Source organism: Equus asinus, chromosome 11 (assembly GCF_041296235.1).
Source record: "Equus asinus isolate D_3611 breed Donkey chromosome 11, EquAss-T2T_v2, whole genome shotgun sequence".
Lineage (NCBI taxonomy): Eukaryota > Metazoa > Chordata > Mammalia > Perissodactyla > Equidae > Equus > Equus asinus.
This window is the reverse complement of record NC_091800.1, coordinates 11,154,484-11,170,254: the sequence shown is the minus strand read 5'-3', so window position 1 is coordinate 11,170,254 and position 15,771 is coordinate 11,154,484. Positions and strand designations below refer to the sequence as shown.

Genomic DNA, 15,771 nt, shown 5'->3' with positions numbered 1-15,771 from the left:
ACACTGGCTATAATAAATCTTCTTAATTTTTTCTAATCCAATCTGGAAAAGATGGTATCTTATTTTCAAAAACAATGTAGAAGAGGAAGGTCCCAGACAGCAGCACAGGAAGAGCCTGAACTCACCTCCTCCCATGAACACACCAAAACTGCACCTACATACAGACCAATCCCTCCTGAAAAATGGAGAGCGGATTGAACAGCTTTTGCGCAACAAAGAATAGAGGGATCACATAGAGATGGATAGGAGAGAGGAGACATGGTACCAATGGGAACCCCAATCCCAATGTGGTGACCTACAGCAGGGAGGGATATCACTGAGGGGCCCTTGCACATGCTTTCCTGTCCTGGGGCACAGTGAAAAGAAAGCAGTTTAAGGGGCATCTAGACTATACAAGAAGGAAATTGATTTACTAACCCTAGAGCTACTGCCAAACGAATGGGGGACTGCTGGAATCCTCTCCTGGATCAGAGACATGGGTGAGCACGATTTTCTGCATTTCCTCTCTACCTTGATAGTGTAGGCAGGAGCATAGTCCAAATGTTCTAGCCAGCTTGCTAAGTGTGCTCTGGGCCTCTGGTCCACACCAGCTCTACCTCTGCCCCCAGGGTGGCCCTGATGTGGTGCACACCAGGACCCCCAGTCCACACCCACTCCAGCTTCAGCCATCCTGCCAGGGTGGCCCCGGGACCCCCAAGCATGTGCCCACTCCAGCTCCAGCTGGTCTGCCAAAGCTACCTGGCATACACAGTCTACACAGGGAATGCTCCTACACAAGGCCACTCCTTCAAAACCAGAAGAGTAGTTGTCTCACCTAATTCATAGAAAGAAACATAGAAAGTCAAACAAAATGAAGAGAGAGAGAAATATCTCACAAACAAAAGAAGAAGATAAAACCCCAGGAAAAAAACCCTAATGAAATGGAGATAAGTAACTTACCTGATAAAGAGCTCAAAGTCATGGTCATAAAGATGCTCACTGAACTTGGGAGAAGAATGGAGGAACACAGTGAGAACTTCAACAAAGAGTTAGAAAATATAAGAAAACCAATCAGAGCTAAAGGATAACTGAAATGAAAAATACACCAGAGGGAATCACTAGCAGATTAGATGATACAGAAGAATGAAACAGTGATCTGGAAGACAAAACAGTAGAAATCCCTCAATGAGAACAGCAAAAAGAAAAGAAAATTAAAAATGAAGATAGTTTAAGCGATTACTGGGACAACATCAATTGTACTAACACTTACATTATAGGGGTCCCAGAAGGAGAAGATAGAGAGAAAGATGCAGAAAACTTACTTGAAGAAATAACAGCTGAAAACTTCCTTAACCTGGGGAAGGAAACAGACATCCAGGTCCAGGAATCACAGAGTCCCAAAGAAGATGAACCCACAGAGATCTACATCAAGACATATGATTAAAATGGCAAACGTGATGGAGAGAACCTTAAAGGCAGCAAGACAAAAACAAGCCACATACAAAGGAATGACCAAAAGACTATCAGCTGATTTTTCAGCCTAAACTCTGCAGGCTAGAAGGGACTGGCATGATATATTTAGAGTGCTGAAAGGAAAAAAAAACTTACAACCAAGAAAACTCTACCCAGCAAGGTTATCATTCAGAATTGAAGGAGAAATAAGGAGTTTCCCAGAAAAGCAAAAACTAAAGGAGCTCACCACCACTAAACTGGCCTTATAAGAAATATTAAAGGGTCTCCTTTAAGTGGGAAACGCCATAACTAGAAATAAGAAATTATATGAAAGAAAAAATCTCACTGGTAAAGGAAAATATTCAGTAAAGGCAATAGATCAGCCACTTAAAAAGCTAGCATGAAGGTTTAAGGACAAAAGTAGTAAAATCAATGATTAACTACAGTAAGTAGCTAAGGAATACACAAAATGAAAAGATGTAAAATATGAAGTCAAAAACATGAAACATGGAGGGCTTGTAAAAATATAATGCTTTTAGAATTCATTTGAACTTAAAAAATAGACTGCTATACATATGTATAGATTGATATATATGAACCTCATGGTAATCACAAACCAAAAACTTACAATAGATACACAAAAAATAAAGATAAAGAAACCCAAACATAACATTAAAGAAAATCATTAAACCACAAGGGAAGAGGCCAAGAAAAGAAGAAAGGAACAGAGAAGAGCTATAAAAACAAGTGGAAAATTAACAAAATGGCAATAATTATATACCTATCAATAATTACTTTAAATGTAAATGGACTAAATGCTCCAATCAAAAGACACAGGATGGCTGAATGGGTAAAAAACCAAGACACATCTATATGCTGCCTACAAGAAACTCACTTCAGATCTCATGATCTATACAGGCTGAAAGTGAAAGGATGAAGAAAGATATTCCATGCAAATGGGAACAAAAAGAAAGCTGATGTAGCAATACTCATACCAGACAAAACTGACTCTAAAACAAAGACTAACAAAAGACAAAGGAGAGCATTAATAGTGATAAAAGGGTCAATACAAGAGGAGAATGTAACATTCATAAGTATTTATGTACCCAATATAGGAGCATCTAAATATGTAAAGCAAATATTAACAGGCACAAAGGGAGAAACTGATAGTAATACAATAACAGTAAGGGATTTTAATACTCTATTTACATCCATGGGCAGATCATCCAGACAGAAAATTAATAAGGAAACATTGGTTTTAAACCTTTAAACAACACATTAGACCAGATGGACTTAATTGATACATACAGAACATTCCATCCAAAACCTGCAGAATACACATTCTTTTCAAGTGCACATGGAACATTCTCCAAGATAGATTACATGTTAGGCCACAGTCTCAATAAGTTTAAGAAGACTGAAATTATACCAAGCATCTTTTCTGACTACAACATTGTGAAACTAGAAATCAATTATAAGAAGAAAACTGGAAAAAAACACAAACAACTGGAGACTAAACAACATGCTACTAAACAACCAAAGAGTCAATGAATAAATCAAAGAGGAAAGCAAAAAATACCTTGAGACAAATGAAAATGGAAACACAACTTTCCAAAATCTATGGAACACAGCAAAAGCAGTTCTAAGAAGGAAGTTCATAGAGATACAGGTCTACCTCAAGAAACAACAACCACAAATAAATAATCTAACTTTATATCTGAAGGAACTAGAAAAAGAAGAACAAACAAAGCCCAAAGTTAGTACAAGGAAGGAAATAATAAAGAGTAGGATGGGAATAAATGAACTAGAGACTTGAAAAACAATAGAAAAGATCAATGAAACTAAAAGCTCATTTTTTGAAAAGAAAAACAAAATTGATAAATCTTTAGCCAGACTCATCAGGAAAAAAAGAGAGAGGGCTCAAATAAATAAAATCAGAAATGAAAGAGAATTTACAACTGACATCACAGAAATACAAAGGAAAATAAGAGACTACTATGAACAATTATATGCCAACAAATTGGAAAATCTAGTAGGAATGGATAAATTCCTAGAAACACACAATCTTCCAAAACTGAATCATGAAGAAAAGAAAATCTGAGTAGACCAGTTACAAGAAATGAAATTGAATAGTAATTTAAAAACTCCCAAAAAACAAAAGTCCTGGACCAGAGGGCTTCATAGGTGAATTCTACCAAACATTTAAAGAAGAGTTAATACTCATCCCTTCTCAATGTATTCCAAAAAAATTGAAGAGGAAAGAATGCTTCCAAACTTATTTTATGAGGCAAGCATCACTCTGATACCAAAACAAGATAAAGATACTACAAAAAAGAAAATTACAGGCCAACATCCCTGATGAACATAGAGGCAAAAATCTTCAATAAAATACTAACAAACGAAATTCAACAATACATTAAAATGATCATACATTAAATAAAATAAAAAATACATTAGAAAGATCAAGTGGGATTTATTCCAGGGATGCAAAGATGGTTCAACATCCACAAATCAATAAACATGATACACAACATTAACAAAACAAAGGATAAAAATCATATGATCACCTCAATAGACGTAGAAAAAGCATCTGACAAAATTCAACATCCATTTACGATAAAAACTCTCAATGATGCAGGTATAGAAGGAACATACCTCAACATAATAAAGGCCATATATGACAAACCCACAGCTAATATTACACTAACTGGTGAAAAGCTTTTAGCTTTTCATCTAAGATCAGGGACAAGACAGGGATACCCATTCTCACCACTTTTATTCCTAGTCACAGCAATTAGGCAAGAAAAAGAAATAAAAGGCATCCAAACTGGAAAGGAAGAAGTAAAACTATCACTATTTGCAAATGACATGATACTATATATAGAAAACCCTAAAGACTCCACCAAAAAACTGTTAGAACTAATACATGAATTCAGTAAAGTTGTAGGATACAAAATCAATATACAGAAATTTGTTGCATTTCCATACATTAATAATGAGCTATCAGAAAAAGAAATTAATGGACCAGCCCCACGGCTGATTGGTTGAGTTCGTGCACTCCACTTTGGTGGCCCGGGGTTTCGCTGGTTAGGATCCTGGGTGCGGACATGGCACCGCTCGTCGGGCCACACTGAGGCAGGATCCCACGTGCCACAACTAGAAGGACCTACAACTGAAATATGCAACTGTGTACTGGGGGGATTTGGGGAGTAAAAGCAGAAAAAAAAAAAAGCAGATTGGCAACAGTTGTTAGCTCAGGCATCAATCTTTAAAAAGAAAGAGAAATTAAGAAAACAATCCCATTTACAATTACATCAAAAAGAATAAAATACCTAGGAACAAAATTTAATCAAGAAGGTGAAAGATCTATACTCTGAAAACCATAAGGCATTGATGAAAGAACTGAAGATGATACAAATAAATGAAAAGATATACCATGCTCATGGATTGGAAGAATTAATATTGTTAAAATGTCCATACCATCCAAAGCCATCTACAGATTCAATGCAATTCCCATCAAATATTAACGGCATTTTTCACAGAGCTAGAACAAAGAATCCTAAAATTTGTACAGAACCACAAAAGACCCTGAAGAGCCAAGGCAATCTTGAGAAAGAAGAACAAACCTGGAGGTATCACGTTCCTTGATTTCAAACTATACTACAAAGATACAGTAATCAAAGTAGTGCGATACTAGCATGAAAAAAGACCACAGATCAATGGAATAGAATAGAGAGCCCAGAAAAAACCTCACACTTATATGGTCACTTAATCTATGACAAAGGAGGCAAGATATACAATGGGCAAAAGATAGTCTCTTCAATAAATGGTGTTGGGAAAACTGAACACCTACATGTGAAAGAATATTAACTGGACCACTGTTTTACATCATATACAAAAATAAATTCAAAATGGATTAAAGACTTGAAGGTAAGACCTGAAACCATAAAACTCCTAGAAGAAAAGATAGGCAGCATGCTCTTTGACGTCCGTCTTAGCAATGTTTTTTTTTTGGACTAGTCTCCTCAGGCAACAGCAACGAAAGCAAAAATAAACAAGTGGGGCTACATCAGAATAAAAACCACCTGCACAGCAAAAGAAATAATCAGCACAATCAGAAGGCAACCTATGGAATGGTAGAAAATATCCGCAAACCATCTATCTGATAAGGGATTAATATGCAAAATAAATAAAGAACTCATACAACTTAATAGCAAAAAAAACCCCAAAAACCAATCCATTAAAAAATAGGCAGAGGACTTGAATAGACATTTTTCCAAAGAAGACATACAGATGGCCAACAGGCATGTGAAAAAATGCTCAACGTCACTCATCATCAGGGAAACCCAAATCAAAACCACAATAAGATATGACCTCACACCTATCAGAATGGCTATTATCAAAAAGAGAAAAAACAAGTCTGACGAGGATGTGGAGAAAAGGAAACCCTCATACACTGTTGGTGGGAATGTAAATTGATGCTGCTACAATGGAAAACAGTATAGACATTCTTCAAAAAACTAAAAATAGAACTACCACATGATCTAGAAATTCCACTTCTGGGTATTTATCCTAAGAAAACAAAAACACTAAGGAGACACATACGCACCCCTATGTTCATTGTAGCATTATTTATAATAGCCAAGACATGGAAACAATCTAAATGCCCATCAACGGATGAATGGATAAAGAAGATGTGTTGTATATATATACAATGGAATCCATTCAACCTTAAAAAAAAAATGAAATCTCATCATTTGTGACAACATGGATGGACCTTGAGGGCATTATGCTAAGTGAAATAAGTCAGACGGAGAAAGCCAAATACCATATGATCTCACTCATATGTGGAAGATAAAAACAGCAGCAACAAACACACACACAGACACAGAGAACAGACTGGTGGTTACCAGAGGGGAAGCGGGGAGGGGAGAGGGTAAAATGGGTGATAGGGCACACGTGTATGGTGACAGATGGTAATTAACCTTTAGGTGGTGAACATGACGTAGTCTACACAGAAATTGAAATATAATCAGGAGCACCTGAAATTCATATGTTATAAACTAATGTTACCTCAATAAAAACATGTTAAAAAAAAGAAATGTTTAAAAACATACAATTAAAGTTATGAGCAACTATGTTGCTCAACGTAATTTTTTAAAATTCACAGATTTAAAATCTTAAAAATTTGTGCTACAAAATAAGTTCCTCTCTTCTGATGAAGTGATATGCTCTTCTTTCCCTGTTTGTATTTCTTTTTCTGCCCTTATAACCAGGAATCTCCAAGCCTAGTTTTGTCATGCTTTTCTCTTTTTTATTACTTGGGTTTTTATCCCTGTATCTGTGTTATCCTGTGCCCTTTACTGAAACCTACACTGAATATTTTCGGAAATTAGAAAATGATTAAATCATAAATTAGAAAATTATTGAAGAAAAATTAAATAGGCAGTGATTAAATAAAAAAATAAAAACCTATTATATTCAATTTAAACCTTTTCAGGTCATTTGTTTCTTAATCCATTTTACCACGAATTCTTGGTCTGCTAGAATTAACTGGAATCCCGCGGATAAGATTACAAATCTCTTGCTCTCACTCTAATTATTAGTTTACAAATCTGTCTACCTTATTGTGAGCCCCTCCAGGGCAAGGACTCTTCTCATTATCCTTGAATCCAAGTCACCTATGGCTTAAAGCAAGCATTCAGACGTTTGCTGAATGAATGAACCAGAAAAAAGTCACTCACAGGAAGTCTCACGTGAGAAATCTAGGTTAAAGGAAACAGCCCACGTACTCCCAGGATATGTTCTATTGTCGGTACGTGTGGCGTCTATAATCGTGGATGACAGTAATTGAGCAGATGACTCAAAGATACAAGAGTTTGGCTGTCATCAGTCTGGAATCACTAAGGGAAAGAAGCAAAGTATCAGAGTTTAGAAATGTTTCCAACAACACGGGCTAAAACAAGGGTTGGTGTTACCTAAGTAATTAAAATAACCCAAACACCTCACAGTCCCTAGAAATTCAATTATTTGAGATTTAACTGTAATCTGCAGGCCTACCTTCTACTTTTCTTTTTTTTTCGTGAGGAAGATTGGCCCTGAGCTAACATCTGTTGCCAGTCCTCCTCTTTTCGCTTGAGGAAGATTGTCACTTGTGTCACATCTGTGCCAATCTTCCTCTATTTTATGTGGGATGCCGCCACAGCGTGGCTTGATGAGTGGTGTGTAGGTAACACCCAGGATCTGAACCTGCAAACCCCAGGCTGCTGAAGTGGAGTGGGCAAACCTAACCACTACACCACCAGGCCAGCCCTACCTTCTACTTTTTACTTAGCTTCATGACAGAACAAGGCAATGTGAAAGCTGATTTTGTTTTAGAAACTAGATGTCATTTAAATTAGAAATTCAAACCAATGGAATAAATGCAAGGCTAAAGTTCAGTAATAAAAGTTACCTTTTAACAACAATAATTTTGAGATACAAGGAAGTCTTAGCTGTTGGAGTTAGATAAAATTTAGAAGAGAAAGTACTGAAATCTTAAAAATGAGATTTTTGCTTTATTTTGCCAATCCATGCTCTCCATGATAACTCAGTTAATCTTTCTCTGGGTTTTTAGGCACTGCATGTGTTGTCCTTACCTGAGGTGAGGAACAAAACACATACAGCCTCTCCTTATTGAGCTTGTTCTCCTGATGATGGGGAAAGATGGACCAAATGCATCTTAGACCAGCAGCACTGCAATCGCAGCCACCTCCTGAGATCAGCTGGGCTGAGGCCGAGGAGGATGGTCAACAGAGGGCACGGCGCCATCCGGAAAAGGGGGGAGGCAGCCAGCCTGCACTGGCTCACAGGGCCACAGCCAAGCGTCCACACCGTGACTAGTGTGGGCTCCTCCACCAAGTAAACTGGGGGTTGTTAACCCTTGTTCTACAATACCCTAGTACCTCATCTTTATGCCAACAACAGGAAAATGCATAAGAAATTTTATGTCTTTTGAAAAGTCAAATACAGAGCCTTAGCGCATCGTTGAAGTAAGTGTCTGAGCAGACTTGGTCTAAGACTCAGGAACTCTGTCCACTGTCCAGCCCTCCAGCAGCTGGGGCCCTGACCACAGACCCTGGAGGAGGAGCCTGGGACTAACAGAGCAGGGCTGGCAGACTTAACAATAACAGAGAGAGGAAACTGGGAAGGAGAGAGGAGGAAGAGATGTGATGGGGTCAGCTGGCGGCTCTTTCTACCTGGTGAGGCTTCTGTCATTTGCCATCAATACCTAAGAAGCCGACCTCAGGGCAGTCAGGTGGGGTTCTTGGGGTGTCTGCTGGAGCCTGTTCTAGGAGAGGAGGGAAAGGGCAGCACCTATCTTAAAGAACTGGTTTGTCTTGTTGCTTCATTATATAACCACCTGCCCCAAGTCACGAGTACTTTCTGAGCACTCAGAGTGACATATGCCCCCAATTATTAGGAAGTTATAACTTTCATTCATTCGACAGGTATTCACTGAGAGCCTGCTTTGTGTCAGGAACTATTGTTGGCGATTAATTAATATTTACTCAGTATTTACTTACTAAATATCTTATCTTACTCTGATGACAGCCATGAAGGGGAAGGTCCCTGAAGAGGCAACATTTAGGTCAAGACCAGCAGGAAAAACAGATGTTAACCAGAGGACGGAGAAGAGAAAAGAATGGGGTGTGTGGGGAGGGGACGGGGTGGATCATGCGCGATAAGAATGTTCCCCAGCACGTAGATTTGCAAGAAAGGGCCACCAGGATGTTATGGGTTTTCAGGAAACTCCCAGCCTGAAGGAAACATGGCGGAAAATTTAGCTACATTTTAACCAGGGTTAAAAAGAAAACCACAGGCCCCAAATGGCATCACTTGTGCTAAAGGCCATGACACCAAACTAGACTCAATCGCTGAGCTAACTGCAGTTTCCAGTTCTCCCAGAAACGTAATCTGAATCGACCAGTATGGACTTTTCCGGTCAAGCACCAGTAAGGTAACCTGCCCTGGAGGCGCCCCCCCATCCCCCAGAGGAAAAAGAGGCAACAATCTGCCTGATAAAACCCTTGATGGTCCTGTCCCCACAATCCTTTCTTTTCTTTTGCTAATAGCTCCCTCGCTCCACCCTCCTGCCTATAAAAACCTTCCATTTTGTGCAACCCCTCCGAGTGCCCTTCTAAGAAGTTGCTAGGTGGGATGCTGCCCATTCATGAATCGTTTAATAAAGCCAATTAGATCTTCATATTTACTCAGCTGAATTTTTTTTAACATCAGAAGTAAATATTAAATAATTATGGAGAAAGGTGGCAAAAGAGTCACTTAGAGAAAGGCCCAGAACAGCGTTTCAGGGGCTATTCACTGAGTTTTTCTTCTCTCCTAGCTTTGAAAATATACAGGCCTCTTTTATCTAAAGGATTTAGATTCAAACAGCATTTACTAAATACCTCCTCTGTTCTACGACCTTTCTTTTATTTTAATTCTGAAAACAATCCCATGGAGTATGTACTATAATCCTCCCAGTTTTTTTTTTAACCAATGAGAAATATAAAAAAAGATTCCCTAACTGCTGATTTGCCCCAGGTCAAATGGCTGGACGCATGGAGCTGGGACAGGCGCCCATCCAGACTCCTGGCCGGGAGTGGAACGCATTTCCCACCCCTGTCCTTTAGTCCACACTTGTGCTTTGCTGGGAAAGGCTATTTAGGCTCATTTATGCAAAAACTAAAAGGTTTATATTATATGCTTCAATTACTGCTCAGTCCTCGAGTTAGACAAGCATCACGGACCCCATACCAAAACCTCCTACAGCTATGCAGTAGGAAAAAAAGGGGTGGGGTACTTTAATTTACTATACACAAATAGGAAAACATATTTGTTTTTTAAAAAACTGGCACCTTGCCCTCTCCTCCCCCTCCCCATCCCCACATTCTACCTGCATTTATTTAGAAGCACTGATGTAAACTAACCATTAGGACAAAGAACCAATGGGGCTTTTTTTTGCAGTATTTTATCCTCTCCTCTTAAAAAGCAGCATCTGAAATACTGAGACCAGGTGTAGATGCTACTCCTTGATTACGGATTAGGCCGCACTGCTCTTCTGACATCGTCAGTAATGAACCAGCTGGCGACGTAGGCAATGTAGGCTCAATCATTTCCTCTGGTCTCAAAGAGAAGGTGCGCTTCTTTCCAAGACCAGGCCCGACCTCCCTCCCCAGTGCCACCCCACCACCTAGCAGACCTCAGCCAACCCCTATCAGCTTTTCTCACCTTTACCCCCTCCTTCTTTTCTTGATGCTTCTAAACAGGAAGGTTAAGTTTCACTCATCCTAAACAACAAGAACTTCCTTTGCGCTTCCCCTTCAAGTGAGCAGCCTGTTTTCCTTCCCTTTGTCTTTCCATTTCAACAAAGAACCATCTGCACCCATGGCTTCCACTTCCTCAGCTGCCCTTCACCCCTCTGTGCTCTGAAGGCCCTGTTTCCTCAGATGGGCCCCTCTGTCAGCACCTCCATTTGGTGTTACCAGGGGTCTGCTCTTGGACCTTTCTTCCTGTGCATGCTCTACATCCTTCCACAGGAACTCACACACTCGTAGCTTCAATGCCCAGAGCAGTGACTATAAGCTACCGACTCCCAAATCTAAATCTCCAAGCCAAAACTTTCCTTAGAGCGCCAGGCTTCTTATTTCCAGCTGCTTACTGGATATTGTTATCTGGGTGCTTCCCAAGCACCTCCAAATCATCTCATCCAAAACTAAATTTATCATCTTTCCTCTAAACTTGTCCTCCTTTGGCCTCCAGTCTATTAGTCAGGGCAGTATTAGCCACCCAGTCGCCTAAGTGAGGAACCTCCAGCCATTCCTCACCAGGCGCTACACAGATTAGGCTGTATAATAAGTAGCTTATTATAACACTTATCAACTTTTCAATGATTATTTCGTTGTGCTTCTTGACCATCAGCCTGTGAATCCTTTGGGGAAACAAACTGTGTCTCATTCATCTATCTTCTCCAGAACATTCCATCCCCCAGCGCACTCAGTGACCTGGCCACTGAATTAGTGAAGGAAGAGCAACTACACAACGTGCTTTGGTCTGGAATGGGAGAGGAAGTAATTATTACCATCATAAAATTTTTATCTAGAAAAACAAGTCCAGTAGATCTACTAGATGCTTTGTAGGACAGCTTGAAGGGGTGTTTACTTGAGTTTTCAATAAACAAAATGATAGTTCATCATAAGAAGGAACAAGCAAGCACAGACTTAAACTTTGCCTCTGGAGAAAATAACATACGTGTTCCCATTGCGGGAGGGCTGGATGAATGTTTTCACACACGTGTAATCTCAGTTTCTAGGGAAAGCCTCTTACTTCTCTTTGGGCATTATTTAGACTTTTAAGGAATACCTGCAGACTGTGTGTGGGGTATGCTCAGCCAAGGAAAGACCACACAGAGGTCATGGCAACACCAGGTGAACTCCTAACCAGGTGATCTCAGAAGGGCCTAGTCTGAGGCAAGAAATCTTGGGCACCATTTTGTTTACCACCCTCCCCAGTTCATGCACATGAAATCTGATGGTAACAGACACACTGTAGCCCACAGAGAGAATTCTGATACTCCCCAGCTGGATATTTATAATCATTTTATTGAAAAAGCGCTGGAAACACACACAATATATATTTGCTTCCTGATGCCACCACATGACCCTGGACAAGTCATTTCACCTCTGAGTCTTGGTTTCCCCATCTGTAAAACAATACTTTCCCTGCCTACCTCTCAGCATTTTGTGAGGATCAAATTAGACTATGTTAAAGTGTTTTATGAAGTAACAAACTGGAAGAGAATTCTTGCTATCAAAATTGCATAGCTTTCAAAAATTCCCTATGTAGCAGAAATACTTGGGAAAATAATGAAATTTTTATGGTCTTAAACACTTTTGCTTGCTTTTCCCTCTCTTCTCCACACCTGAAATACCTTATTTCCACTTAACTCTACCTCCACAAAAACAGCCACTGTCTTGACACATTTTACCATGTTATTATGTACCACTTTAAACACACACTAAAGCAGAGAGACTAATCTAGTTAACTTAATGTGTTCCAATACCCAGCTCCAACAACAAGCAATGTGTGGCCTATGTTGTTTCCTGTTCTATAACACATCAACTGTGCTTGCCACCATCCTGGGTTATTTTGAAGCAAATCCCAGATAGCACACCATTTCATATAAATGAATTTCTAAAATATGACTTTTTAAAAAACACAAATACTACCATCATGCTCAAAATATTAACAGTAGCTCCTTAACATCATCTAATAACCAATGTTCCCATTTCCTCAGTTATCTTCCAAATCTTTTTTTTTTTTGGTGTGTGTGTTTGAATTAAATTCCAAAATAAGATCCATACTTTGCAATTGGCTGATATGTCTAAGTCCTTGATAATCTACAGGTCCCCCTCCATCTCCTTTTCTCCCCCCAAATTGTTTGTTTGTTTGCCTTTTGACTTTTGCAACCTTGTTGTTGCTGCTATTGTTGAGTAGATCAGCTGGTTTGTCCTACAGAGTCTTCCAGAGTCTTGGTTTGCTGATTCTGCTCTCATGGTGTTATTTAATATGCTTCTCTGTCCTTTGTATTTCCAGTAAATTAGTAGTTAAATCTAGAGGCTAGAACAGATTCATTTTTGCCCCCCAAGACTAATTCACTTATAACGTTGTATATATTTCCATCAGTACAGTTCATAATGTCTGGTTGTCTCTTTCAATTGATCATGACTGCCTTCATCCACTGATTCATTAGAAGCTGGGAAAAAGGTGATGTCTATCATATTTTATTTATTAGCTAGAATATTTTTATAAAGAGAAACTTCCCCTCATTAACTATTTGGCTATCTTGAGGTACAGACTGAATAGGAGAAGGAGCTAAAATGTTTTATTCAGTGCTTTCCTTACCAGATTTCAAAATAATAGGTAGTTTCCCAGCATCCTCCAAAGTGACTTGCTTTTTGTATCATCATGCTCTCATGAACATTCACGTATTTTGGTGAGTATTAATCCACTGCAGCAGCTATGAATCTTATTGATATTCAAACTCTTTTTTTTTTTTTTTACCACAGTATTGTTTATAGTGGCAAATACTAGTTACAAAGTGAATGCCCATCAGTGGGAAATGGCTGAATAAATCATGGTATAGCCACACCAGGTAGCCACTGAAAAGAATGAGCCATATCACTGACTTGAAGGTATTTATTTCTATGGCATACTTTGAGTAAGGAAAGCAACACGCAGAAAAATAGGCATAATGTAATCTTATTTTTAGAAATTCATACAAGCACATATGCATGTATATGAATATACAGTGGTATATGATTACAGTCATGTGTTGCTTAATGATGGGGACATGTTCTGAAAAACGAGTTGTTAGGTGATTTTGTCATTGTGTGAATACTTTAGAGTGTACTTACACAAACATAGATGGTGTAGCCTACTACACACCTAGGCTATATGGTACTATCTTATGGGACCACCATCCTATATACAGTCCATTGTTGACCAAAACATTGTCATGCGGCACGTGACCATACATGAGCATAGAGGAAAAATATGGAGGAATAAATACCAATATAGGTGAGCCATCTATAGTGGATTAGGGCTCAACACTCATTCTCTTCCTCTTAGTGTGCCTTCCTATAGTGCAGAAGATGGAAAGCTAAGAATGTCATGCTTGGACATCCCTACAGGCAAACAGACGCCTTTGTGTGAGATGTGGGAGGAGAAAGTGGGGCAAGGCCCACTTGGGCTGCTTTGGCAGTTTCTGCTGACAAGCACTTTCACTTGTCACACTTTTGCATCCTTGAGTTGCCCACGTCTGGTCACTAGCTTCATGGGTGTGGAGGGGCAGAACACAGGGCATCCATCTAGCTAGTGTGGATCTAGCAGGCAGTGGGGCTCTGGAGCTAGCCCTTCTGAGGTAGCTGTTGATCCCTGGACCCCAGCTTTGGTGGTACAAGCCTGGAGCCAGCAAGGGGAATGGAGCTCCCAGACCTTTGAAGAGGCAGCAGTTCCCCATGGGGTGCTGACACTCATCCTGGAGGCACAGTCTGGAGCTTGCTGCTACAGTCCTTCCAATGATTTCATCAGTGCCTGCTTCCCTGAGCCAAACGCTAATCTGCCTAAAATAACTTGATTCTTGTTTTTTTGCAATCGAAACTGTGATTCAACAGGTCACCAGTCAGGGGAGGAGTGAGAGGCAGTTGTGAGAATTTAAATATAAGAATATATGAAAGTGCCTTGAAAATAGTGGTATCACTATTATTTACTTTAAATGCCATTCAAAACTAATCTATTATTCCTTCTAAATAACTGATCTACACAGGGACTTTCAAAAGACATTTTAATGCAGAAAGGGCACTCCACTTTGGAGCTTCTCCAAGGCAGAACGTCTTACCAGTGGGTGTGGATGTGGATTTTGGCGCCGGAAGCAAACTCCTGCGGGGTGTCGTCACACTGGAGGATGCTGGAGGGGCTGCCCGGCTGGCCCCCTTGGGTGCGTCTTTGGAAGGCAGAGCTGCCTTCAGAGCCGGCTGGTCTTCATTCCCAAAGGTTGAACCTGTGGGAGGCAGACAGTGTGTTAATTAGAACTTCATAAAAAATGGATGGACCCCCGCCCCCCACCATTTGCAATTGTCAACCAATCCTAATGCCATCATCTGCTTTAGAACTTCACCTGACTCTCAGGGAGTGGCTTGAAAAGTACTCTTCTGGGAATGGATGTGGAAAAGAGCTCCCTTTAGTCACTGTAGAAAAGTCTGTCACTCAAATCCCCTGTGCAGGGGGCTCCACAAGAGCCATAAGCAGCCTCACTCCGCCGAAGATCTTACACAGATGCACACAGTCACACACACACGTTTTGCTTATGTGGATGCGTAACTGTATAGGTATATGATGAACACTTACTTGATAACTCACAGAGAATGAGCAACGCTTGTTTAAAAAACAGTGTGAGTGACCCAGGAGAAGGGAGAATAAGAATACATACATGTACCAATAGTCCAAGAAGTTGATTCAGAACCCCCTGAAACCTAGCTAATTTTACTTTTAGAATAAGAGGCTTGGGAAGAAGGTAGAGGGGTGGGGAGCATGGAGACAGAGAATCTCTTAGAAATTCATGAAAGCTTTTTCTTTGAAAACCTGAGGCCTCACCAAACTGAGAAGACCCTGAATTAAAGGCAGAAGACAGTTATTGATAATTTCAGCTTGCCATTCAATATAGAAGCAGACTCTGTCTATAGGACAGCTTGTTTATAATCGACCGCTCTGACACTGAAGATATGGCACACTGGGATGTGT

The 15,771-nt window shown here is 39.9% G+C and overlaps 1 protein-coding gene across 3 annotated transcripts in view; it reads right to left on the bottom strand.

Annotated features, from left to right (window-relative positions):
* The window catches only part of MTUS2 (microtubule associated scaffold protein 2), a 560,716-nt gene that overhangs the window by 172,430 nt on the left and 372,515 nt on the right, over nt 1-15,771 (bottom strand). For all 3 annotated transcript variants that reach the window (XM_070520454.1, XM_014843838.3, XM_014843839.3), the window contains one exon: nt 14,870-15,031. In XM_070520454.1, coding sequence (XP_070376555.1) covers nt 14,870-15,031 — 162 coding nt within the window. The remainder of the gene's footprint in view (nt 1-14,869; nt 15,032-15,771) is intronic.